Source organism: Lepidochelys kempii, chromosome 10, assembly GCF_965140265.1.
Source record: "Lepidochelys kempii isolate rLepKem1 chromosome 10, rLepKem1.hap2, whole genome shotgun sequence".
In the NCBI taxonomy this organism is placed as follows: domain Eukaryota; kingdom Metazoa; phylum Chordata; order Testudines; family Cheloniidae; genus Lepidochelys; species Lepidochelys kempii.
This window is the reverse complement of record NC_133265.1, coordinates 9,790,424-9,817,718: the sequence shown is the minus strand read 5'-3', so window position 1 is coordinate 9,817,718 and position 27,295 is coordinate 9,790,424. Positions and strand designations below refer to the sequence as shown.

At 54.2% G+C, this 27,295-nt stretch overlaps 1 protein-coding gene across 3 annotated transcripts; it reads left to right on the top strand.

The window, feature by feature from the left end:
• Positions 1-384: 384 nt before the first annotated feature.
• Positions 385-26,449, top strand: SLC29A4 (solute carrier family 29 member 4). Of its 3 annotated transcripts, XM_073361927.1 has the most exons (12): positions 385-471; positions 1,657-1,757; positions 8,248-8,420; positions 10,791-10,922; positions 11,855-11,968; positions 12,869-12,997; positions 14,617-14,691; positions 16,908-17,173; positions 18,295-18,430; positions 19,625-19,812; positions 20,344-20,584; positions 21,972-26,449. In XM_073361927.1, exons 3-12 carry the CDS (start codon positions 8,258-8,260, stop codon positions 22,112-22,114), a joined length of 1,587 nt encoding a protein of 528 aa, XP_073218028.1. In that variant the 5' UTR covers positions 385-471; positions 1,657-1,757; positions 8,248-8,257; the 3' UTR covers positions 22,115-26,449. The 3 variants fall into 3 exon arrangements, with proteins under 3 accessions (XP_073218028.1, XP_073218027.1, XP_073218029.1); XM_073361926.1 differs by lacking the exon at positions 1,657-1,757 and having other exon boundaries at positions 390-471; XM_073361928.1 differs by lacking the exons at positions 1,657-1,757; positions 12,869-12,997 and having other exon boundaries at positions 390-471.
• Positions 26,450-27,295: the final 846 nt, after the last annotated feature.

The window sequence follows — 27,295 nt, the reverse complement described above, 5'->3', positions numbered from 1 at the left end:
AGGGGGTGACCGGGCACCCAGGGGCGGGGAGGACCTGGGCTGCCTGCTAAAGACACCCGGGTTCACCTACCCCCCCACCCCACGTCCCTCTCCCCCCAGCCGCGGGCTGGAGACCTGCCCGGGGCTGGCACCAGAGGCCCCGGGCACCACCCCTTGGCCAGCCCCGGGCAGGGCGCGGGTCCCCCGGGGGCTCGGCAGGCGCGCGGGGGGCGGCGGGGAGAGGGCGGAGCGGGCGGGCTGTCTCCGGCAGGAGGAGGAGGAGGAGGAGGGAGCCGGGGGCTGGAGCCGGGGCCGGGCCGCCGCGCACACGCTCCCCGCCTCCCCGCGGCGGCTCCCCCCAGGCGCGGGCAGGGCAGAGGCTGGATGGAGCCGGCGGCCGGGCGACGGGAGGCAGCGGGCTGGCTCCGGCGGCCGGGCTGAAGGCGGCCGGGCAGGAGCGCTGAGGCGGCGGCGGAGCCAGCCCGGCCGGAGGTAAGGGAGGGGGCGCGGGGCTGCCCTGTTGGGCCCGGCAAAGACCCCGAGACATTGCACGGAGCTGGGCAAATCCCCGCCTTGACATTTCGGGGGGCTGGGGGGGGGAGACAGCCCCACCCATCTGCCCCAGATGCACCCCGGGCTCTGAACCTGCCCGGAGGCACCCCCCCTCACCCCCCGAAATGGGGGCCCCCGGCGGCTGTTTGATCGCTGCGGGACTCCGGACCCCCCCCCCCCCGGCCCATCACTGTCATTAAATCAGGGCTTTTCAGACCCCTGCCTTCGTGCAACCTGGGTGTTTGCGCAGCGCCCCCAGGAGGGGGCGTCCCAGGCAGGGGAGGGAGCCCGGCTCGCGGCACGGGGGTGAACGGGGCGCAGCTGGAAGGTGGAGAAATCAGGGGTGCCTTTGCCTTGTCGCTGTGGACGGCGTGAAATGGGACCGGCGCTTCGCCGGGCCCTTCTTCCAGCCGCAGGAGCGCGAAGCCCGGAGCGAGCCGCAGGGTTTAGCTGCCCTCCGGCCCGGCTTTTCTGATCCTCACAGCCCTGGGAGGAGCCCACCTTGGGACCGAATGGCCGCCGCAGGACAGCTGGGCTAGGAGATGCAGAGGAGGGAAGGAGCTAGAGAGAGGGAAGAAGTTGCTTTGGGGACAGAGAGCATCAGCGATTTTGGGGAGCCCAGTGTTGGGGTTTAACCAATCCAGGCTGGTTTTAGTGATAAAGGAATAAATCCTGCCTAGGAGAGGGAGGTGGACCTGCTAGAGGGGAGCCACTGTCCACACCCAGCCAGCCCAGGATTTACTATATTTTTTGCTACTGAAAATATTTTTAAAACCCACAAAAATCTTCCTGATAAGAATTGATTCATCCTCCCGGTCCTCTCAGTTCTGAGCCTGGAAAAGGGACTGTGGATGTCACTCGCCTAAGGCCCAATTCTTCTCTCGCTGATCGTGGTGTAAGTGAGCAGTAACTGCAGTGGGTCAATGGATGCACACCAGTGTAAACCCACTGAGAGTGGAGAATCAGGCCCGGAGTTATTAAGGAATTGTATTGCCTGCAGAACAGGAAAGGTTCCTTCCTGTGCTGTGTACTGTCCATGCTTCCCAGCTTTATTGGTCTAGTATAATCAGTAAGAAGTTTACGTTGTGATAAGAGGCTTTTATAATAGGCTTATTCTCCAAACAGGTTTTCTATTTAAAAAAATCTACAACAGGCTTTACAGTGGGTCCGGAGACCATTTCCTGTCTGGTCTTATCTGATTTGTTTCTTTTAGCATCAGGTGTTTGGTAAGTGGTTTTTGCTGTGTTTGGTTTTAATAATTTTAGCTGCTCTTATATTACTCTGCTAAAGGGTGTTAACAAAAGGTTAATGAAGCATGACTTTTGCAACAAAAAATAACACAGAGAGGATCTGTATTCATTCCCAGTCCTGTCTGAGCCGGTCAAAGCTCTGTTCCTTGTTGGATAGTCTCGCATCTCTCACAGAGAATAACAAAGCTCTGACCTGACAATAGACAAAAAGGTGCTAATCCCAAACTCAGTTCTGTAAGCAGATTCCTAGCAGATAGTGTCAACAACAGGTTTTATTCCACCTTTAAAAGGGAGTGGAGCCCACTTAAAGAAATAACCTGTGAAACAGACCAGGAGTCAGTTCTGGTGCTTCAAGGTGACTGAGCCTTAGGGGTCAGTTTTCTGTTATAATTTCATTTTCTTCAAAATGTGACACTCCAAGGTCGCTGTATATTGCCAACCAAAACCTTGCAAGCTTTGTCCAGTGCATGGGCCCAGTGCATGAGGCCTACATTTGTTCCAGGTAGGAGCAGGTAGCTAGATTTTCACCCTCACTCTCTTTCCATTCAGTGGAAGTTCAGGCAAAACATTCCAGGCCCATGATCAAGATGCTCAGTTTGGATTAATTTTGGGTTGCAGTTGCCTTGAGTAGTTCAGCTGCTTTGCTCTTGTTGCATTGCCAGGCTGCTTGTTGGAGAGGGCACCTTCCCCTTAGGTTGCAGCTGGAGTATAAGACCTGTTGTTACTACTTTGACCTTTAGTCTCTGAAAGAACAATAGGACGCGTGTCAGAGGCAGAGACAGTGGATTCTGCTATTAGCATAATGGTACCGACTGGCCTATCACACAGATTCAGAGGATGCTGTGGCACGTTCCTGGAATAAGTAAATATGTTTATGGCTCAAGGAAGCGATCAAAGTTTGGAAGGACTAGATTCTAAGGGGTCAATAGAACTTTCATTAGCTTGTGTGACATTGGGACTGCAACCCAATTAACTAAGGCATTAGGTTTCTATCCCTGTTTATCCAATATGTGACTCTTTGGCGTATCATGGCTAAGACTCCATGTAAACCTTTATATCCTAGCAAACATCACATCTCATAATGAGACAGGAAATGACTGAAATTGAATCCCCACCCCCCACCCCCATCTGTTTTGAAGAGCATTTTATTCCCCCGGATGAGTGTACCTAAAGCTGTGTTTTGGTGGAGCACCACTGACATCCAGTGGGCAGTTGGGGTAACATACAGTATACATAACTATAAATAAGAATCTACCTTTTGATGGTGTTTGGAGTGAAATGAAGCAGGGGATCATCTAAAAAGATTTTGACCATGCGAAGAACTGTGCACTGAGGACCTACACACATGAACTGTTGCTGCATTAAGAACAAATATTCAAGGTATCAGCTGGCGCTGTCTGATTCCACAAGAGCCTCTTGGAGTTTTGCAAACTCTAGCTTCCCTGCCAGGCTTCTCGGGGTGGGGTCGGAGACTTAATTTATCAGACCCCTAATGGAATCGCTGTGTTCCTGTTGGGATTCCAGATATGCAGGTAGACTTTTCCCTCTTCAGAGCCATCATTCATTGTGCTAGCCAGACACATGGTGCTCACCACAACAGAAAACAAATCAAATCCAAAAAACTCGCCACTCTGGGAGGAATGTTCCTGCCTGAGGTGGGCTAGAGCACCACCTAGAGGCAGAGCTAAGTCCCTGCGACACAGCCCCAGTTAAGTTTAAAGGGTTTCTTTGTAAGTGGCTCCTCATGACAGTAAGGATCAGTTAAAGCAGTTCCTGCTTCTCTCTGCTGGGCTCACAGGTTTGGGGTTTGGAGCCACCGATCTGGGTTGGAAATTACAGCCCTGGGAATGGTGGAGCTATGGCCAGTTCAAGCAAATCTGGGTCTCCCTGCAAAGCCATTTGCTTGGGGATCCCCTACTGAGAAGCCCAGATTCTCTCCTGCGCCTGCTGCAGAAATCCAGAGTACCAGCTGGGGCCAGGATAAGGGGGAGATGTCCTGAGTTTCCAGCAGCCTCAAGTTATTGTCCCATCAATTACCAAGCTCTCAGACAGTTGGGGCATGAGCAGTAAACATCACACCAGGCTTCCAACCTGCCCTGCTGGGAAGGTTATGTATCAACACTACCGCCCTCTATTGGAGGGAATGGGAATCTCCAACTCCTAGCAGAACTCTTTTTATGCTGCTAACAGGTAGCAGAGAGTCTCCTTGAGCTCAAGGGGTAGGGCCTGTGCTTCCAGACCAGGAGGCGCCGGGTTCTCTTCCCCCTGTTGAAGTGCTCATTAATCACATGGACAGCATAGAGTCAAGCACAAAGTTGTAGGAGGGCCACCGGTTTGTTACAATAGTTTGCCCTTTGCCTTCAGAGGAGGCTGCCAAATGCCTTTACAAATATTTTCTAAAGCCTGTGAGTAAGGTATTATCTTCATGTTACAGAAAGGTAAACTGAGGCGCAGAGGTTAAACAACTCTCCCAAGGGCATACAATGAGTCAGCATCTGAGCCAGGAATAGAACCCTGCCCGCTGCTCTAACCTCAGACAGCATCGCCTCTCCCTTGGCACTTCTCTCTTGGTCGTTAATCAGCCAGCGATGCCGTCTTGTGGCCAGTCCCAAGTCCTCTTTAACCCAGCTGACTGCCTGGGCTAGAGCCAAAGCCACCCTGGTTGGTCTAGTCTGGCCCCTGAGTTGGGCTTTTTCATATTGTTGTCCCTGGCAAAACGGAGGATTAAAAAAAAAGTCCTCGGGTTTATTACTTGAAACTGAAGCATGTGACAGGCTGCTGCAGAGCAGAGGCATGGGGACATTAAAGCCCCAGCACCAAAGCAAACCCCTGACAGCTGTTGCTGTCACCCTGACACCCAAGGCAGAAAAAACCCTGGCTGTCAGTGTGAAAACCCCGCTGAGTGGCAGCAGCCCCGTCCTCCTGGCTTATCGGGTTGGGAGGCTTTCAGTGAGGGATTTGCAGTGGCGATAAACCTTAACACCACCCCTCAAAGCTTGCGATGAGCTCTCTAGATAGTCCAGCTCAAAGCTGCTGTCTCTGCTCTGGCATTTGATGCCAGTGCAGTAGAAGCTACCGAGATGGACGAGACAGTGACTGGACCTGGGAGCAAAGATGTGTTTTGCAGCCTTGGGCAGAACCCTGAGCTGCCGGAGGAAGAGGTCGGCCAGAGGGGGCTCGCTTCGGTGCATCACACGAGGTGCTGAATTGCATACAGTAAAGCAGTCCCCTTTAAGGAGTGTCTATGGAAGGAACACACCTGTGCAAAGAATGCAAGGTTATATGAGGGCAGGCCTAAAGGTCTCTGCCGAAATAGCCATCCCTGAGCTAGGTCTCCGGGCAGTGCACGAAGGAGCAAGTGGGAGCGAAGGAGCCATTGCATTTCCTTGTGGCCTTGCAACAAAATAACCTCATGCCAGTGCACAGTCTCCAACCTGCACTCCTTACAGAGCCCCTTTGCCTGTGCGTGAGGTCCTGGCACTGTCCTCTGTGACGTCTCTGCGCTAGGAGACTCAGTCTCACTTGGGGCCAGATCCCCCGGGGCCTTGCTCAGGTTTGACTCAGTCCCAGCTTCCATCAGGCCAAACCTCTGAGTTGCCGAGCACCTACAGCCACCGTTGACTGCGGTGGATCGGGCCCATTAGCTTCGGTGGGGTTTTGCTTCAATAAGGCCCTCAGGATTTGGTCCACTAAGAATACTGTTCCTCTCCAGTGCCAGCTGCTAAGAGCAATGCTCTGGGTCTGGGCTGAAAGTGTACCTGGGCACATCCCTCCAGTCCCAAACTTTCTGCTCGCGTGAGCTGCTATGAGAAATGATGCAGAAGCCCTGCCTGTTGGTGTTTCACCTGGGCTGCAAAGGTCCAAAGGCTCTGGCAGCAGGATGGGACCTCTGCCATGGTGGTTCTTAGCACAGTCTTCCTGACCTTTGGGAACAGGGCGGGTATCAGTTTTCCCCGACAGCCATGCTGTCTCTGTTAAAAAGCTGCTCTCGGGTGCTTGGTTCTCAGACCCAGAGCCCATCCGGAAGCTGCAGAGCCCTCGCTGGTGTTCTGCACAATGAAACCCTTTGGGACCCAAGCAGTGGGGGTTGGGGAACTGGGCGGGAAGGTGGGGTCACGAAACAGTCTAGTTCTTGTGAAACGGTCCCCAGGATGTGAACACCGGAGAACCCTGCTAGCCTCGTTCTAGGCAGGAGAACCCTGTGGCGTGTGTGTGCCAGGCCCTGCATCCAGACACAGCATCGCTAACAACAGTGCACGGGGCTTCATGCCAGGCTGCAGCTGGACTTGCTCTGAGCTGGATGCCCACCGTGCAGTGCCAGTGTAGACAGCCATGGTAGTGTGGCAACGGCAGTGTTGTAATTAGTCCGTCAGAGACGGCCTCAACAGCCCAGAGCAACGGCTCTGTCACCTGACAAGCCTGCCCAAGAGCAGCCGAGGCGGCACCCAAAATGTGGAGAGGTGCAAATGGACCCGAGCTGCTCTGTGGAGCTGTGCTGGGCGTGGGGGGGTAGGTGTGTAACCCATCCCTGCTGTCCCCTTCTAATGGCACCTAGCCCAGCTAGAGACTGATGAGTCTGCGATAGCCGTAGCTAAGAGCCACGTGGCTTTTAGCTCTTGCAGTAGAGGCTCATGCCCTAAGCTTCAGCGGTCCCAGGTTCGATCCTGTCTGCCGACACCCGGGCTCGGCTGGTGTTACAGGTGCAACAATCCACAAGGCCCTGCCGTGCCCAAGGAGTTTTATGTATGCGTGTGGGACAGGGTGACTAGTGTGGGAATCACACTGGTCCAGGCTGCAGTTACTCAGCTCTTTAGTGTGGAGGCAGCCCTGTCCGTTCCCTGTAGGTTCAGCGACCTAGCTGTGGCGTTAGTCACTCTCTAGCACGGTTTGATGCCCTGCCTGGTTCTGGTTTTTTTCCGCTGTGACAGCCATGCAGACTGCTGCAGTAAAGGGGAGCCTCATAGCTCCTCCACTCCCAACAAACATCGCTGGAGGGACCAGTGAATTCGCGCCGGCTGTGATGAGCTCACAGCTACTGCAGGCCCAGCTTCTCCCAGCACGAGTCACCCTCACAGAGGATGTGGAAGTGCTGGCTCTTGGGGAAATTGAAGCCTATATCATGCTAGGAGAAGTCCTGGTGAAGATCCTGGTGTGAGACCTGCTCAGAGAGTCAAGCGGCAGAGGGCACAGACAACACCTGAGACTGAGAGCTTTTTTTCACCAGGGAAGAGACCGAGCTTACACGGAAGTAATTCTCTACGAGGTTTCGTGGGAGGTTCTCCTTTCACTCCATTGCTTCCCGCCTAGGAGTCCTTCTCAAAACACTATCCACACTCAGCCCATCCTGCCAGCTGGCAGCCTTCATTCTCGGACCGCACAACAGAGGAGCAGTTCGGTGATAGTGATGGAGACATCTTTAAAGTGCCTCACGCTCATAAAATGGAGTTCTTGGTTCCAGTGGGGGGGGGGTCTCTCCTGGTGTTGTCTAGCTGTACAGCTTGAACGGGCTCAGAAAGACGTGCTATATTTCATACCGCCAGCCCTTCAAACTCTGAGAGACAAGCTGGATTCTTTCCCTCTCACATGTCATATTTTATTATTTAGTATTCATACTGCATGCCACCTGTGTGCGAGGTGCTCCGCAAACACGGAACAAAACGCCAGTCCCTGCGTGGGGAACCCCATGGTCCTCCGTGGCCAGATCTGTATTATTGGTGCTGAGGACGCACGAGAAGGAAAGGCCCCAGCTTGTCGCTTGGCCTATCCTGGCTGAGGTTGCAGTGCTGGGAGATAAGGGGGAGAAACATCTTAGAAACTGAGCATGTTTGAGCTAAAAGTCACTGAGGGACAATAGAGAAGGAGCCAGGGCTGATGTGTAACGTGGGTGTACATCAGTGAGTGGGTGTGAATCAAAGGGTGTCTAACTTGCTGTTAGGGGTGTGTTCAGGGGGGCCAGGTTATTACACCAGGTTAGCATTGGTCACCTCTTAGTTTGGGCCTGCTTGTGCCACTTTGCAGCGACTCAGGGTGGAGGGACATGGTTGTTTTCTACGGGGAGCCTATTGCGCACGCCAGGGGGTGTAACTAGGAGAAACGGGATGAGACTGAGCAAAGGAAATGTCGGCTGATTATCAGGAGAGACGTCCTGCCAGTGAGGTGAATCACACGAAGGCCTTCCAGGGAAAGCAGTGGGAGCCCCGTCGCTTGGAGCAGTTAAAACTAGACAGGGCAAAGCACTTGAGATGCTGTGGTCATTCTGGCTCTGGCAGGGGGAAGAGCTAGATGACCTCACAACTCTTTTCCCTCACTAGCTGCTCTGCTGTTTTGCATGGTGTGTTGAATGTTTTCCCTACGTATTACGTTAGCTGAGCCCTTGGCCCCGTTGGGAATAAGCCCCTGTGGGGTATCCCTTGAGGACCGTGCTGGGGCTGAGCTGATGGTGTGTTGCTGCCCTCTCTTGCTTTAGGTCAGCCACAATGGGCTCCGTCAGAGGAGATCATTTCAAGGACATCAGCCCCGTGGTGACCCCAGAGGGAAATGTGGTGATGAGCTTCAGCTTCGACAGCTACCAGCTGGAGGAGGAGGAGCTGCAGGCTAAAGGGAATCAGGCCAAGGGAGTCCTCACCTTCATGGAGCCAGGTAGGGCTTGGCAGCTGGGCGCCGCATCTCTCCTGGCTCACAAGGAGGGAGCGTGGAGGAAGGGCTGAGGGGGGCACATAGCGATGGCAGTGACAGGCTGCTGAGGCAGCTCCCTGGATGCAGGGAGAGGAGTGGGGAGAGAGAGCTTTGTCATAGCCATGGGCAAACCCTGCTTTGCCGGGTGGTTCAGCCCCCCAGACTTTGGCCATGTGTTCAGATTATCCTGGCTTCTTGGGTCGGGAGATCTCACAGGGGTGGGCTTTTTTGCAAGGTCTCCTGGCCAGGCCAGACACAGCCCGCAAGCAGCCATTACCTCATTGTGGTAACGCTTCAGGTCCAAATGAGGCCCAGAAGCACAGAGACCACAGGACAGGGTGGAAATAATAACAGCGGTACATTCGGGGAACTTTTCCCAAGCCTCCAGAAGGTTTGGTTCAAATCTTGTCCAGCGTCTGGGGCTGGTTCTTAGCGTACAGGAGCCGTTTGGCCCAGTCTTTAAGAATAACTACTGTGAGTGGAGCTTGCTGTTGTCCATGCAGCCCCTGATCCGTCGCCATGGCCCGGACACTGTCCTGCGGCGCAAACAGCGTGCGGGGAGAACAAGTTTTCTGGCTTTGTAACCCCCACAGAGGTGACACACACCCTCCCACATCTCTAGGACTGGCCTGGGGGCGCTGCAGCCAGGACCCACCAAAACAAGCAGGGAGCTAAGGAATCCAGCGAATTCCCCAACTGCGTGGGTCCAAGGCAGCACGGAGGACGCTTCTCTGCTCACTAGCCAGGGGAGCATGACTGGGCCAGCAAATGTGTGGCTATTGGCTGGCCACCCTCCTGCTGAGCCCTCCCCTTGAGGCGTGCAGGCTTTGACATCCCAGCAGGGTTAACTTTCTGCCCCTCTGGCTGGGTAAGAAAGGCCCTTCTGGGGGCTGGGATGAGAAAGCGTGCCATTTATCGTGGCTCCTCCCTCTGCTCTTAACCACTCCCCCTTCACTGCCAGGCCTCTCTGTGGCTCCTGCCGTGGTTTCGTTCCTCTCCGTATGATGCCGGGGCAGTGGGGATCCTGGGGGCCTGTGCTATTTGACAGGCACACACATCACCACTTCCCTGTGCAGATCCTCGGTGTTTTAACAGTGCAGACTCCGACATGTCGTAACTGCAGCGTGTTCCCAGATGACAGGAAAGCAATTAATGAGCCGTCGCTCCCCTGGCCAAGATGATCTTATACGAGAGTTTACTCCAAACATCTCACAGGCTGAGTCACTTGAGCAGATGCCAGCTGTAGGACAGACCCTTACCTTACCTCCACTGGGGCTAGTTGCATTTGCACCAGCTGAGGATCTGGCCCTAGGTTTGTACCTCTGCCAATCACTGCCTGAACGTACGCTGGATGGCATGGGACTGCTTCAGTACGTTGCACATCAAAGACCTGTTATTCTTATACTGCCAGGATCACTGTTGAAATGCCTCTACTCACAGGCTGCAGTTTAGCCAGGCTGGTGTTTATTTTGTGGAGCGCCATAGGTGAACCTGGCGTTGGGCACGTTATGGGAACCCGACAATACAGCTATCCGAGCTCTCAGACCCTGTAAGGGCTTGCGAGCTGCTTTCCCCCGTGGCCTCGAGGAGCACTCGCCCCTGGGCCAATAGGTGGCCCTTTGGGAAGGGCTGAGATTTAACATAGCTGTTGCTCTTTTGGGGCCCCCAGATGTTCCCTTGCGAGCCCAGTTGAGAGAACAGTAGGCATCTCTGCTTTGCTCTTTCCCGGGGGGGTTTCACGTGCAGAAGGGTGGCTGGGCCGGGGTCAATGATTCTGGGGAAAGATGTGTAGCTGCAGAGATCAATAACTTCTCCTAGTACAGGGACCATAACAAAACCTCACTCTCTGCTCCCGGTGAGGAAGGCTGGGAACTAGAGGTAGGTGAACAGAGGCATGTGTACACCGATCCATACGTACAAGTGTCTAGGAAGATACTTCACCCGTTGGCTGGTGCTACACAGATGTCCGATAGGTGGGTTTCTTGCCCCTTCCGCTGAAGCAGCTGATGCTGACCATTGTTAGAGACAGGATCCCGGCCTTGCCGGACCACTGGTCTGGCCTGGTTATTCCTGTGCGGGTGATCGAGTCGAATAAGGGCACTGCAGTGTCTCATGGGAGAGAAGAGAGTTGCAATGAGTATAAAGGGGATTCTTTACTAAAGCTGCGAGACATAGACAGAGCCCCTCATTTGGGAATGTTCGGTACCTCGTCTCAGTGAACAATAGATCGGTTGCCTCTCGATATATTTCCCAGCCTGTCTGTAGGACTCTGTGTTGGGCTCCAAGAGGCCCATCAGCTTAACTGTCACCTGTTCTGTCCTGTTCCGGCTGTAGCCTTAGAAGACCCCGAGCCGCAGGATCGATACCATGGGATTTACTTCGCCATGCTGCTAGCAGGGGTTGGATTTCTCCTGCCATACAACAGCTTTATCACAGATGTGGACTATTTGCATCACAAATATCCAGGTGGGTCCTTCCCAGCAATGGTGGTTTGGCGTGTCCCAGGTCCTGCTCCCTGGATTTCATTCACACTGAGCCAGGGCACAGCATGGAAACTGTCACGGCAGAGTCCTCATTAGCAGGAGAATGCTAGTCTGACAGGCAGAGGGGAACCAGCCCGGACAGGCCGCTGATTTCCAATTCACATGTAATCTTTGAAAGCCAGCAGTCAGGATCTCTGATGTTCAATGCTGATAGCAAACACAGTCCCATTTAATGACAGGAGATCCTAGAAGCTGGTGCTAGGATGTTGAAAAGACAGAGGCTGCCGAAGTGAGCGTCGGTGTATTTGGCGGGGAGTCTGGTTTTGAAATAGGACTTGGCCGGGTCTCCCAGTTCTTGTGGATGCAGATATTGACAGGTGTTGGATGTCTCCTGGATGGGGTGTCTAGCAGCCTGAACTCACAAATGTAGCCCGATTAATGACAGCAGTATCACTCTGCAGTGTTTGTACCCGGAGTGCAAAGTGGAGCTAGACAAAATGAGTGGCTGCCCCCGTGGCATCTCCTGTGTTGTCCACAGGGTATCTCCCCAGACCCTCACCCCACTTTCTGTCATTCCACCGCCTTCTATTTCAGCCGGCCCTGCTGCCTATTTCCACAGCCTGGAAAATGTTTCCTGTTCCTGGATATCCCTAGACAATGCAACCCTGAAATTGTTCTTTGAGGCCACAGCTGAGTTACCCAAACCCTGAGCCTGGTTCAGCCATCAGAGAAACCAGACAGGTGGGCTGGAGGAAATACAGAACAGCCACCAGACCCCAAATTCTGTTCACCAAGGTGCCAACACAGACCCGTGGTCAGCAGTAGCTTGAAAGCTCCCTGCTGAAATCAACACACTCAGTCCAACGCGGCTCTTGGAGCATTGCTGACCACCTCACCTCTTCTGTTGCTCTGCAGGGACCTCCATTGTGTTTGATATGAGCCTCACCTACATCCTGGTAGCCTTGGTAGCTGTCATCTTGAACAACGCCCTGGTGGAGCTGCTGAGTCTGCACACCAGGATCTCTGTGGGTAGGTCTCTCCATTTCCTTCCCCTGCCTTAGGGATCCAGACAGGACCCAAGCCTACCGCCTGCATTCTGGGGCTACCATATCTCCGTGGCTATTTTCCTATCCCATCGGTGCAAGCGGTCAGGCTAGTGTTTTCCAGAAGGGTGGACTCTACTCCTGTCTCCAGCGCCTCTCCACCAACTGACCTGGAAAAAGCCTGCAAGCACTGAGATATCATTGCCCATCCTTGGCCCCTTCAGGGTAGCGGAGTGTCACTTCTGCTCCCCGCCTGATCTCCCAGCAGTGAAGACAAGATGCGTGTTATGTGTGCAGATACGTTCTGTTCAGTTTCCAGGGGGAAGGGGGTTCGGAGATCTGGGCCGGTCATGTACAAAGCCATATAAGCACATTCCATTCGCCCAAGCCTCAGGCCACCCAATCACTTAGATTTAGCCCAGCATCCAGTGTGAACACCCAAACTTCCAGCCACGCAGTCAGTCAGACACACCATTAGCTAGACACCAGAAATACGATCAGGCAGACGTCTGGACACCCAAACATCTGGCTGCCTAGAAACTCAAACATCACGAGGAACCTACAGGGCGATGCGTAGGCTTCCATTCCACTCCATAAGCAGTTAAATGACTAAAGCCATCTTGGCGTAGATGGAAAGAAAGGGGGGGTTTCTCTGGCCCCTTGTTCGTCTGCTCTGTAACTCCATCTCCGCCTCAGTGCAGGGACGCACTCTGTCTCCAGGCTGCTCCACGCAGTAGTAGTGGCTCGGACGCTTGGCCCCGTGGGGTTTCACTGGGATTCCACAGCCTGCCGAGCTCATCACATCGCTGTCCCAAGCCAGTCCAAAGGCTTGCTTCCAGCTCTGCTCTCTGCCCCTTGACTCCGGTGTCCATCTTGTTCGCTGCAGGATACCTGTTCGCTCTGGGTCCCCTTCTCTTCGTCAGTATCTGCGATGTCTGGTTGGAGCTCTTCACCCACAGGCAAGCGTATGCTATCAACCTGATAGCCGTAGGGGTCGTGGCCTTCGGCTGCACAGGTATGTGAAGCCTGGCGCAAGGAGGACAGGCCAGATGGTTTTGGGGAGAGCAGGGTCTTGTTTCAGAGTACAAGGCCTGCTTGAAAATAGAGAGGGGAGTATCTGGAAGGGGGAAATTGCTCTTCCCCTCAAAGATCCTATTTCCTTGCAGGGAAAAGCAGGAACAAATTTTCTGACATTTCTGTTGGGTCCACATAACTCAGCGGTTTGCAGCCCCTGATGGGCCACCTGCTGCTGCCTGAAACTCCAGATCCCCGCTCCCTGAACTATCTCCCCACTCTTCTTCTGAAGTAGATCTTTTCAGCCACTTACATCTGCGCTTCTCAGATCCCGGGAACACCCCGTAACCCATAGCACATAAAGCAGCATGCACACCTGCTAGTGCAAACCAGGAGCTATCTGATTTGCATAAAATGGCACATATTTGCATAAAATACACTTATTTGCATAACGTGCTGCCTGATGGCTTGTGGGGCTTTCAGCTTCTCCTGGAACCCCCAAATACCAAACTCCATACCCACCCAGCCCATCATCAATCAAACACGCATCTCTAGCATCGCCAGGTCAATTGCAGTCAGTGGGGCCAGATCCCAAGCTGGGGTAAGTCAGCATAGCGGTGGCTGCTCCTTGCTTGGCCAGCTGGCCTGGCTGGTTTGTTAGTTCTGTTGGGAAGCGCTGATGGGGTGGGGCATCCGAGTACCAGGCAGATAGATTAGATAGAAAAGAACGTGAATTGAAACCGACCTCTTGTTTGGTGAAAAAAGTGGGGGTGGGTTTCCCCCCTCCCATTTTGGGCTCTGTGAAGTGCCCGTTTTTGAGCTAAGAAGGCACATTTACGCTTTTTGAATCCCTGCTTGCTGTTCCTGCTGCTGAGTTTCTGGTTCATTTTGAAAATATTAATAACCCAAAAGCCATCAAGTCCAGTTGTTGCTATGCTAACCAACGCCTTTTCCCTTGTGACTGAATGCTTTGGAATAATGAAATTCCAGGGCCCCATGCAGCTGCTGGGCAGCAGGACTTGTTAATCCCAGGGCAATCCCCAGGTGGGTGATTTTTATTGGCCTATCATATTTCATCCCATAAAAACCCAGCCTTCCGCAGCTCATTAGCACCAGCTAGCCCAGGTGTGTTTACAGCCTTTCTATGATTTTCTTTATGATGCTGGTTAACACTCTGGAACACGAGTCGTTCGCGTGATGCTTCACGTCTGTAAACAGCCAGAGTCCGGCTGTGCAGCCTGCACCCTCACACCCCACCTACCCCCGACACCCTGTTACAGTTTGGCTTTTAGTACCTAGGGCTCTCATGTGCCGGAGGTATCCAGGACCGAGAGCTGGTGCCTTTCCACAGTATTGTTTTCTTATTGCGTTGGCAAGAGTGAAGGAGGCGGTTCTTATTCATGAAAGCACTTAGACCGGCTACAATGAACTTAAAGTTAAGCATGTGCTTTCTTGAATCAGAACTTTAGATAGGAAACTGCACCAACTTCTCCTAGTTCAACAGCTCCAGGGACCTAGGCAGGACTCCCGGCAATATATTTGGGCTAGATCCCCGCGGAATTGTGGGTAGGGAATAATACCTCTTCTCCTTTCTTTTTTCGGTGCGCCTCTCTCTTTAAGTGCAGCAATCCAGTTTCTACGGCTACACCGGGATGTTGCCCAAGCGGTACACCCAAGGGGTGATGACTGGCGAGAGTGAGTATCCTCCTAACCCTGGATTCTTAAAGCCTGCTAGCTGGCAGAGCTACTCGCAATTCTGATAAGATAATAGGCTCATTAGCCAGCTGCTGGCTGGCACGTTGGCCAGTGCGTCCTTAGTTGGCCCATTCTCCTAGATGTAATCATTAGTTGGCACATGTAATAAAGACCCCCAGCTTGACACAGAGGTTACGTCTCCACTTGGAGCTCAGATGTGATTCCCAGCTCACACAGACGTACTCACGCTAGCTCTCATCAAGGTACTGTGCTGGCCGCCCTGAGTACACGCCCACAGGGTTCAGGTGGTTTGTGCTTGGGGTGGCTTCCCATGCTCTCGAGCTCGCACGGGTTTGGCTGCGGGAGCTGGGAACATCCCTAGCTGACAGTGTAGACCTAGGCAGAGGCAGGTTGCAATGTTCCATCCACCACAAGGTCAGGTTCTTGGGGAAGATGCTGCTGAGAGATGTGACTTCTCCATGCTAAGAGGCCTAGCTGGAGCCCGCCTTAGCAATCTGGTAACTTAGGCTCCGAGCAAAGTCGCATACACGGGGCGTGGCTGTGCGGAGGTCAGAGGTGTGACTGCAGCGTCTGTACAGATACCTGAGCTAGCTTGAGTCTAGCGCACCTGAGAGCTCATAGCTGTGAAGCCGTGGTGGCCTGGACTTCGGTGCGGCCTGTACAAGCCCACCTGGGACCCGGGCCACTTACTCGGGTGACTAGCCCACGCTGAAGCCTGTGCTCCATTGCGGTTGGTAGCTAGCTCGGGTATGTCTACATGTGCTGCAGTCCATGTTACAGTGTAGATGTACCCCCCTGTTTCTATGGCTCTCTGGCTCTGTAGAGGGGAGGGCAGCATGAGCAGCATGCAGACAGCACACTCATGTCCCAGGGCATTTTACAGCGAGCAGAAGAGAGGATAGAGTCTCTACCGTGACCTGGGGTACGGGTAGGGGTGACCTCCATCCCAATTAGATTGCAGCCCATCTTTGAACGTACACAGCAAAGGCCTTCATTCATTATTAGCCGAGCCTTCTTTAGTTCTCCCCCACTGCCAGCAGACGTTGACCCAGCCCAGCAATCTCTCAGTCTCCAGCCCTGCTCCCGGAGATGGCTCGCTGGAAACTGACCAGCATGCTGCTCACTCCTCAGGTGCTGCTGTCCAGAATAGGCTTTAGTCTTTTCCTGATAATCCAGGGTAATGGATTTGGCCTTGGCACACGCTGGCAGGTGGTGGGCACGCTCACCACCTACCATTGGCACATGCACCAGCTGGCGACAGCTGGGGTGCTCTCACTGATATTTTGACTGACGCCCTGAAGGGGGAATTTGTTGGTCTTTGGTTGGTGTTTTCATCCGTCAGTGGCCAGCTGGCCCTACGCCAGGCAGAGAAAAACTGTAATTACAGTGGGCACGCGGGCCAGAAAGAAAGGCTGCCCCCTCCCATGGGCTGGGGGAATGAACAGCACTCCGTTGGGCTGTCCCTTCCAGTTACACGGCGTGGCATGAAAAGCCTGGCATTGTAACTCTGCCTAGTGCTAGCTCCTGGGTTGTTCGGGGAAATACGCTGCCTGGCAGAGGGCTGCATGCCCCTATCAGACGCTGTTTCCCTTTGCTCTGCGTGTGTGCAGCTGCTGTTAACACTCAAGAGAGCAAAGCACAAGCATTGCCAGGGACTGCCAGCCGAGGGGGCAGCACCAGGTATGGGTGGGGTGAGCCAATTCCCCTGTATTTCCCCAGCAGTAGATGAGCTGTCTCACAGCAGGGAGAGAGAACAAACAGTTCCTGCACCTCACCCCTTTGTCAGGGAGATACCTGCAGTGAGGGGAAAGTGGCCTCTCCGCTCACTTTCCCCCACTGCAGCTAACTCCAAAGCAAACAGGGCCGGGACTGGGTGCCTGTTCTGTGTTGCTGAGGGAAGTACTAGGGAATCAGTGTTACTGACAGAAATCATCTCGGCTCACAGAGTAGCCTGTGGCTCACATCTGTTCTCAGTTCACCCAGCACACACCAGCCCACTCACTACACTCTCTGGGGCCAGGCCAACACTGGCCCGGCCTGGCCACTGAGTCACATCTTGGGTTCTGTCCTTGTCAGGACAGAGAACCTGGGTTTCAAACCCGGTCCAGAATGTCTCTGCAGCCCCGGCCATTGAGCTGCCTGCTGTCCCTGGACCCCCTGTGCCGACGGGCCTGCTTTTGCTCTCTTCCTCTCAGGCACTGCGGGGGTCATCATCTCCCTCAGCCGCATTTTCACCAAACTCCTCCTGTCGGACGAGAAGGAGAACACCATCATCTTCTTCTTCATCTCCATCGGCATCGAGCTCATGTGCTTCATTCTCCACCTGCTGGTGAAGCGCACCCGTTTCGTCCGGCACTACACCGCCTGCTCCCGGCAGGGCGCACCTGGGGGCAAAGGGGTCCCAGACCACAGCACCGGATACAGGGTTCACCACGATGTCACTGCAGAAGACATCAGATTCGTAAGTCTCCCTTTCTGTGCTATGTGGGCGGGTGTGCCAGGGGCTTTTAGATGCCGCTGGGGTTCTGCTGCCTCTGACCTGGGCCTCCAGCTGCTGGCCTGAGGCAGATGTGCTGGGGAAGCTATCTCCAAGGGATAAGGGAAGGACTGACAAAGGTACAAAGATGCACTGGTTTGGTCCAGGCGACCTTGTGGTGCAGAATCCAGAGTTGAATTAGAACTTGAAGCACAGCATCTGCCCTCATACCCATGGGACCATCTCCAACCAGTGGTGTCAGTTGTTTGGCATGAGAACCATGCTTTGCTTCTCATCACGGTCTGTCTGCCACATAAGTCCCTGCTGAAGGGCATTAGCAGGGCTGCTCCTTCAGCTTCGCAGGCAGAGTGCTGCACGAGAAATGCAGCCCTCTGCGCTCCAGCCCCTCACAGACGACGTTCTTAAATGAGTGTGATAATGGGCCTGCATCCCAGTTCGCTGTAGGACGGGGTTGCCACCCTGTCGCTGGTTCAGCACTTTCTGGTTGGCCGCCTGATCTCTGCCCGCTGGCCCCTGCTCTTTGCTTGTAGCTGTGACATTAGACTTTAAAAAGACATTTAATATTTTCCGACCATTTCTGTCCTGTGCAAACAATTGCCGAGGGTGCCACAGGGGGACGGTACACAATTGGGCATGGGAGGGGAGGTGGGCTGTGCAGCCACGAATGGGAGCGGAGATGGGCCTACAAGACAACCTGCTTTCCATTGTTGTGCACACTATGGAAAACTGCGAGAGCCCCTCTTTTAGGAGATGTGTGGTGCCCTCTAACGGTGCATTGGTGCAGAGAGACGCTGAAGTATTGTATATAAATCTATACAGTAACGGTGGATGTCCTAGCATGGCACATAAACTGGTAGCTCAGTGCAACCCATGTTTCCCCTCCCCACTTTTGTCCTCTGCGCTTCCTGGGTGAAGTGTATTACAGCCACTGACCTCATCCATTCTGGCTTTGCTAGTGACAGCAGGAGGGTCTTACATCAAGGTGGATAAGTTCCCGGAGTCTTTCCCCCTCCTCCCACTGAGCTGTTCTTTACAAAATACCCCCTGGCTCAACGCTACCCTGATCCCTCTTGTGCTTTCCCCAGGAAAATCGGCCTTGTGGGCAGGCGGGCTCCCCTCTGGGCAGCCTGGGGCATGAAGCTGAGCTGGCTGGCAGCGGCACCTATGTGAGGTTTGACGTCCCTCGACCAAGAATCAAAAGGAGCTGGCCCAGCTTCCGAGGTAGGACACCTGTGTCCAGCTGCAGGGACCCGCTAGCCGGGCTGTCCAGGCTCTCCCCGGCACTTGCTCTGACAAGCGCACTTGTCTTTTGCTCTAGCTGGCAGGGACAACTAGTCCCACTCTCACTTAAAAGGGCTTTCAGAGGCTGCCATGTAAAGTGGAACTGTCACCTTTTAATAGTACTGCAGCCGCTTGTGCGTTTCTGTCGTGCCGTTGCGGGAGGAAGGATATTCTTTTACTAAAGGCTCAGGACAGCTGGGTTCAGCTCCTGCTTTGCCACAGCATTTTGAGGTGACCTTGGGCAAGTCACTTATTCTCTGTATGCCTCGGCTCCCCATCTGCACAAAGGGGGTGAAAACACGCCCCTAGGTCATCCATGTCTGCGAGGCACTCAGAGGTTACTGTGATGGCAGCCATAGACATCTGTCCCTAGGATAGACCTTCCACCCCCAAACGCTTTGCGGTCTCGATACACACAGCATCTCTGAAATGCAGCTGCCTCTGGTGTGGTAAGCGGAACCCATCCGACACACATGGCACTGAACAGCAGTGGAGGCTGAGAAACTTTTAGGCCCAAGTGAGATAATCTCATGCTGCACATCACAGGGAGTCTGAGGGTACATTTCTGCCAAGCACTGGACATAAAATAACACGGCCAGCTACCGCCGTCTCTCTTGCCTTTTTGCCCTCACAGGGGGAAGGGGAGGAAAGGGAGGTCACAGCGAGTGTAAATTAGCTATTCCCCGGAGTTGCAGGTGTGGTATGTACACAACATGTGGAATTACAGCATTCATACCGCTCTAGCGTCCGATGGAAATCAGAGAGCCTGCTTAGGGGCCTGCTGGATTCAGCCCTGAGTTCTGCTGAAGTCATTTGAACAGCACTTGTTTACACCGGTCCTGAACCTGACCCACAGTTCAGGGAATGGAGTCTGGCAAGGGCAAATGGGTTTCTAATGTGGAAGATGGGGTCAGAGCTCTGAGGGCAGAAGCCAGGGTGGCCTTCTGGATTGATACATCTCTGCCGCATGCTGGGAAAGCATCCGTTCACATGCAGAACTAATCAGTGCCTTTGTGAGCACCCCTAGACCAGGGCGAAGACTGGTGGAGGTGAACCTCTCACTGCCGTGCTCTGCAGGGGGAAGAGCGTGGGTTTAGTAATAAGCTGACAAGTTGCTTTGGTGTCCTCCTCCAGACATGATGCTCCATCGCTACGTTGTCTCCAGGGTGATCTGGGCCTACATGCTTTCCATAGCCATGACCTACTTCATCACACTGTGCCTCTTTCCTGGGCTGGAGTCGGAGATCCGCAACTGCACTCTTGGGGAGTGGCTCCCCATCTTAATCATGGCTGTCTTCAACCTCTCGGACTTTGTAGGCAAGGTAGGAGGGGTCCTGGCTAGACCTCCTGTGCAGGCTTCTTTGGGGAGGGTGGGTAGCGGTTGAGGTGCCAGATGGGCAGTAGATTACTAAGGAACACGTCTTGTCTGATGGCCAGTCTACCCTGTTGTGGAAGAGAACGGGGAGTCAATTGCCCAAGTTCAGGCCCTGGGCTTGGAGTGGCTCATGACTTCCTGCCATGCATATTTTTACAGACTTTTTCGTCCCTTCCCTGCTGTTAGAAAAGCAATCCGTTCAAACCGAGTTGTCTGCTGTTATGAAAGGTGTGGTTGGTGTGTGTATGGGTGGAGGGTCTGGTCTAAATGGGGGTGGATTGTAACTGAAGATGGGCTAGGTTTGGATTCCTTCAGATCCCACAGTAGAGACCTGTTTGTTTCCAGTGGCTTTTTTGCTCTGGAACTGCCACTCAGTCTAGGCCGGCCTCCTGAACAGCCTCGTCTTTTATTGATCTAGATTTTACTCCAGAAGCCGCTTTCCTTTGCAACACAATGCCACTTTCCCTCTGTGTTTTAGATCCTGGCTGCCTTGCCTTATGACTGGAGAGGGACCCACCTTCTCATCTACTCCTGTCTGCGAGTGATTTTCATTCCCCTCTTTATAATGTGCGTGTACCCCAGTGGGAAACCCACATTCAACCACCCCGCTTGGCCTTGCATCTTCTCCCTCCTCATGGGGATCACCAATGGGTACTTTGGCAGCGTACCCATGATCCTAGCTGCTGGCAAAGTGAGCCCGGAGCAGCGGGAACTGGCAGGTAGGAGGAATAACGTGTTGACACATGGCAGCCGCTCACGGGAGCCGTGTAGGGAGGCAGGGACAGTGCTGGCTGGACCCACAGCCTCACAAGTTCCATTTGTGTTTCCCACGGTTAGCAGTACAGCCTGGTCCCCTTCTACACCCATGTCACTGCTCCCACCTTCAGGCCCATCTGCACTAGAGCTGCTGCTGAGTTCTTCGCTGGGTTAACACATGGCCACACGCCCCATGGCTAGCATGTGGCTCCTAACCAGATAGTGCGCTGTGGTTTGCCATTGCTCGTCACCCTGTAACATGATTGGCACCTGTGTTTCACACTGTGTGGCTGGGCCCTGCCACTATAACCGGGTTAGTCAGTCCTCCAACGTCCCACCTGTGTGCATGAGAGGGGATTTCGCACAGTGCTTCAGCAGCATTGCCCCAAGTGCCCCTGGAAGCAGCAGCTGAGGGGGCGTGGGAGATTGCCCAGATGTATCCAGAATGCACTGCTGTGGGATGTGGTAGGTGTGGGCAGGCCAGTGGGGGGAAAGATGCCGTGTGCATGGAACCAGTCCCATCCCGGTTACACGTTACACGGCAGGGAGAGACCAGCTGTGCCTGGGTGAGGGGAGAGGAAGCGGTTGGGTCACTCCAAAATATTAAGCGGGTGTGGGTGGGAGGCAGGCCCCGGTGGGCGGTCGAGTCCCTCTCCTGTTCATCCCTGCACTACCCCCCAGGCTCAGAGGCCATGTCCGGGCTGCAGGCCTCCGCACGAAGCCTGGCTGTGCACTGACGTGCTGGTTGCCCTGCATGTCATTTTGTAGGCAGCACCCGCACCAAGGGTGACTTATCCAGTGGCACCAGCCCAGTCTGGGAGTCATTCCCCAGAAGCTCAGTTTCTAAGAGCACCTACGCTCGGGGCTCTCTCTCTGGCCAAACAGGGTCCAGCGGAGGGGCAGGGGGTTAACGCGGGTGTGAGGATCCTGCTGTCCCTTTGGGGAGGGTAGTACCATTTTGGCCCCTGTAGAGCTCCCCTCCAGGTGGCTGTCTCCTGCCCACGCTGATCCAATTCCTGCTCTAAGGCTCCCCACCCCAGCTCATACCACTGCGTCTCCAGACCACTGCGCCCCTATCCACTGCAGGGCCCAAACCAGTGACCGGCTGCACCCTCGCTCTCCCTTGGCTTGGGAGCATGGCCACCAGCACTGGGTTGCCAGCAATATGCTCTGGGGGGTAAGTTACAGATTAGAGCTAGAGCAGGGTACCTCTGTCCCAAATCTGGCGGGGCCCCGGATCATGAGTGGAGACGCTTCCTGGCACCCTGTTAGGGTCTGAGCCATCCGCGCTTGTCTGGCAGATGAGGGTTAACCTCCTGGCTTCTCTTCTCCGTTCCCCTTCTCCTGCAGGTAACACCATGACTGTGTCCTATATGACCGGATTGACACTGGGCTCTGCCGTGGCCTACTTCGCCTATAGCCTCACCAGTACGTCTCACAGGACCTGTTTCCACACTGAAACCTACAACAGCTCTTTCACGGCGGGGTACTGAGCGGGTGATGCGGCTGGGGCTGCAGAAGCTCTGTGCCGGGGCGGGGGTGCAGGAGAAGGGGGCAGGTGGGTTGGGCTGGGGAGGAGAGGAGAATGGGAATGATCTGTCCTGTATTTATTAATCCGTTCCCACCCTACCCAAAATCTGATCCCTGAAATATTAATCCCCCTTCCAGGCCCCTAGCTTGATGGGCTGAAAGGCTGGAGCCTTCCTCAGGCCTGCAAGCTGGCCACAGGCAGGGCCAAGGGGTGCTTGCCGTGAGTCGTCACTGGCTTCAGCAATGGCACAGAAGTTTGGGGGTGACAGTGGGTGTCACCCTGAAATGGCCACCCCCCGACTTAGCTGCTTGCTCTTGTGGGTGAGCTCAGTGCTCCAGAGCTGGCCTCATCTCCCCGCCCACCCCACCCCTGCAAGGTCCTCGCGGGGCGCTGGATTAGTGGAGCAGAGCTTTACAGACAGTGGATCCCCATTAGGGGACATAGTGGGCCTAGCGCATCCCTGGTGTAACACCACTGAAGTCCAGGGTGTTAAACCAGGAATAAGTTTGGCCCCGGGATTTTCCAGCCAGCCGTGTCTCTAGGCTGGGATGTTATCCCCTTGGCTGTTCCCAGGTGACTCCAGGGTGGGGAGTGAATTGCGGTGAAGCTCTGCATTAGGAAGTCCAGCTGATATGTGGCACTGTCATGGAGCTGTTTCTCATGACTGGAGGGGCTCCAGCTCCTTGGGGAACAGAGCAGTGGGGATTGCCCGGCCGCTGCACCCCATGCCTTAGCATTTCACCCTGCAGGGTAGAGCGGGGAGGAGACTCCTGGGGTGTAGGTCCCTGATTTTGTACAAGGGTGTGGGGTGTTTCCACCCACCCTGACCCAGAGAGCGTGTGTAGACAAAGGACAGGGTGCTGATACTGGTGGGAGCGTGATGGCGTTTGTGTCAGACGTTTGTGGTGGTCTTCGGCTCTGCGATACAAATGCCAGCCGTAAAATGAACCCCTTGGCTATACCACCTCTACATATCCCACCACCATCCTACCGTCCAGCCTCTTGGTCGTCACACCCCTCACGCAGCCGCTTTGCAGCTCACGCCACCGCCCAGCACCGTCCTGCTGCCTCACAACTCACACAGCGCCCCAGCATGCGCCCGCCACGTGGCAGGTGTAAACCCAAGACTGAGTGTGTGTGCCAGGGAGATGCAAAGAGGAGATGAAGGGAAAGTGGGGAGACAGATTGCAAGGTGAGGGGGTGGTGATAGAGGGGCGGAAGAAAGCAGGAGAGAGAGCCTGATGGAGGGCAGGAGGAGGGCAAAAGACCTGCAGTGACAGAGAGATGCTCCGTTAGAGTGAGACATTGTGTTGTAATCACTGGCCAAACCCCCACTGGCCTCAGTGGGGTAGGAGTAGGGAAGGAGTTATCAATAGCAAGCACCACAACTGGTCTGCCCGGTGTTTGTTACTGTGGCCCTGGGAGTGTAACGCCGGAGGGGGTGTGCCCCTTCCCAAGAGAATGACCGGTCCTGAGCTGAGCTGAATGGAACCGAGGAGCAGCTGCTCTGCTGTCCTTGGGGATCTGTCTACACTCGTGGCTTGTACAGTTTGCAAGTGGTGTTGTCTACACTAGCAAATGCTGAAGTAGGGGTGGGTGATAAGCAGGCAAAAGCCCCAGTGTCCTCTCCACACTGCAGCTTCCACCACTGCGCTCACCTCTGGGCAGGGATTGATGGCCAGGCAGTTTCCTAGTGCAGACTGAGCCGTCTCGAAATTTCACTTCTTCCTTTTCCAGCCTCCCCAGTGTGGTGATGGACTTGGAATTCCTGCCCTTGGAGTCCCAGTTGCTCCACCTGTCACCCACCCTGAAAGACCCAAGGGATTAGCTCTCCCATTCCCCCTCTTTGTTCCACCCCCCCAGAGCAAGGCACGTGCTCAGTGACCGTTCCACTCTGGTCCACGGGACAGTGTCAGGAGTTAAGGAGGGTGGGGTGGGGAACAGAACCGTCACTGGAGACTAGGATGGAGTGGCTTCTTCATCTCAACTAGCACAGAGCTCATGTGGGGCCCACATGACCTAGTCCCACTGTTGACACCTCCCCATAAAAGACCATCCCAGTGACTAAAACTGCCTCTCTGTTGAATGTGCAGGGCCCTAGAGAGGCACAGAGGTTGCGCCCCAATCAAGGCTTGCTTCAGTCCTGCATAAGCGATTAAGGTGACTTGAAATGGGTGTAGTGTTTTTGCCTTGTAAATTGCAACTCCAAGTTGCATATTTTTGCAAGGCTCCTGGCAGTTGATGTTCTTCATAAAGCCCCCAGCTCCTGAAGTAGAAACCTCAGCTTTAATTCAAACACTGTAAATTTCTAGCGCTCCTGGTTGTAGAGACAGACCTGAAAACCTGAACTCCCAAATCCCTGAAGGCAAATAAAAAGAACCCAAATTTTATTATATTTTTAAAAATCTCATGATTTTTAAACCTTTCTCATGATTTTCAGGAGCCTGCTCCATGAGTTTTGAATGCTCAGTGGTGTTGCAGGTGTTCCCCGTCTCCTCTTTCAATAACTTATCACTGAGTCCAGGGAGAGCATCGTATGGGCCACTGAGTTCTGTTATCTGCCTGATGATCCTGCATTGGCCAGAGCTGCAAAGTACAGGCATGATTATATAAAGTAGAGAGACGGTGTCACACTGGCCAGTTTGTGATCTTTGGACTAGATCGTAAAGTACATGATAACAGACAAATACTGAGAGACACACACACACTCTCACTCTCACTTAGCTGCTTGCTCCATAAATTTTATAAATGACCGTAGCTCATTTTGTAATATGTTAACTCTATTTTAGAGGATGTCATATTCCTTTTTTTTTAATACAGAGCTGCTGTATAAGTGATTTATGGGGAACTCAATAGATTTTTCCTTAGGGCAATCAAACCAAGCACAGGTGTGTCTGCTTGCACCTGGGTCACCCTTCCAGTTGACTAGAAATACCTGATCGTTGTCACCGGCAGTGAAACTAACCATTAAACAAAGTCATCGAGTCACGGTCCTGAGCTTTGGCCATCCCCTGCAGTTACAGTGCAAGGGTGATCACAGGCTGCATTTGCGTCCGTCTACACTGCAGTTAGACATACCCTGCGGCTGGCCCCTGCCAGCTGACTCGGGCTCACAGGCTTGGGCTGCTGGGCTGTTTAATTGCAGTGTAGACGTTCCGGCTCAGGCTGTACCCCAAGCTCTGGGACCCTCCCACTTCGTGGAGATTGGGCTCCAGGCCAAATGTGGACGACTACACTGCAATTAAACAGCCCCACAGCCCGAGCCCTGCGAGCCCAAATCGGCCGGCATGGGCCAGCTGCGGGATTTTAATTGCAATGTAGACATATCCTAAGTGGCCAGGGCCTGCAGTCTCAAAGCCATGTGACTTTAGTCATGGCCACAAAGCCTTGTTCATGATCATGGCTAGTATTTTGCAGCTAATGGTTCCTTGCCAGCCTTTCCTGGCCTCTTCCCTGCTGTCTATTCAGAGTCATAGAGTGTAAGGCCAGAAGGGATTATTATCATATTCTAGGGTGGCCGACCGACTGCATAGCACAGGCCAGAGAATTTCTCCTGCAGTGGAAGGGCCTAGTCCTCTCTTCTGTGTAACCTAGCAACATTTGTCTGCCAGCATCGTGTGCTCCCACAGAATCGAGCACTAGCTTGAACAAAACATCCCCGGTGCTGAGCTGGCTGATGGACCGCAAATGAGCCATGTCAACCGCTCCTAATGCAGCGAGGATGCAGCCTGCCAGCCAACCTCTGGCTGCCTTGTTGGGGTGAGCCGGCGGGGGAATGGTCAGGAGCCAGGCTGCCTGGTAGCTATCGGGAGCCAGGCACGTTAGGCAAACTAGCCCTGAGCCCATGACCGAGGCGGAACGGTTTTTTTTAAGAAGAGCACTAGTGACGAAGTAGCCACAGACTGGGCTTGCCTTGTTTCACGAGAGTTGTGCTCTGAAGAGCTGCTTGAGTCACCGATGGGTTGGTGGGGCCTGGCTTGTCTTCAGAGCGCCTCCCAACCAAAACCACCTTCCCCACACGCTGAGGGAGGTTGGCTCTGGAGCCAGACGTCAAGCTGGCCCTGCTCCAAGGGCCTGAATCAAAACCTAGCGGAAGGTTGGGGCTGGAGTGGGTGCGACATCAGGTCCCTTCTTATGCTAGCACCCGAAAACTGGTCCAGGAATGGCCGAGCTGTCACCTTTCCTCCCCAAATAGCTCTCGTGTTGTGTGTCAGCCATGCCAGACTCATTTGCCGTCCTATTTGCTGCGAAGGAAATCAATACATTTTCAAGAAATAATAAAATATTTGGCATCGTGTCAATTGTCCAGAGTCAGCGATGCGGCCAAAAAGTACGTGGTGTTGTAGGGAATACAAGCACATGGCTCCATTTCCACCCGCCAACCCCCCGCCTCTCAGCTGGGCCTGGGTGGTCTCTTCTGTGAGTGGGAGAGAGGTGCGCTGCAAAAGAACCTTGCTCATGGCCGCCTGTCCGCTAAAGCAGGGCAGACACGCTGAGCGGAGGGACCGGGCAGCAAACACACACACTCAGAGCAGCCCAGCTTTGTTGCAGGGACAGCTGGTGAATCAGAGGAGCTGAGAGTTGGAGTCAGGCTAAGTAAGTAGGGAAATGAATTCGCCGGGGCTGGTTTTAAACCCTGTTCTTCCCAGGAAGAGGCTGCTGGAGAGTGGTCTAGCCATCAGAGGATGGTCAGATCAGAGGCCTGCCCAGCTCTGCCACTGGTCCCCTGGGCAAGTCCCTTCACATTGCTCACGGCCTCAGTTTCCTCAGCTGTGAAATGGAGCCGCTGAGAGTACATTCTCTGGGGATGGGGCCGTTAATTCCCAGAAGTATTTGTAAAGCACTGGATGCTGCTGTAGGGGCACAGAGCATGATTAACACAGCTTCCCAAGCCAGGGTTGACCAGCCCCGAACTAGAACGGGGCTAGGCCTAGTCTGCCAGGGCCAGGGCAGTTGTTTGGAGCCATTTCTGGGCGATCGACTCAAATGGGCCAGCATGTGGATGTGCCCCTCTGTTCTCAGCTCCCTCCCGTCCTGTGCAGATGGCTGCAGAAGGGCAGCAGAGGAGTAGACAGTGCCACACCCATGGCATTGCCCCCATCATCTGCCCTGCGCCGATACCTGCTGCTGGGGGGGCCATGTT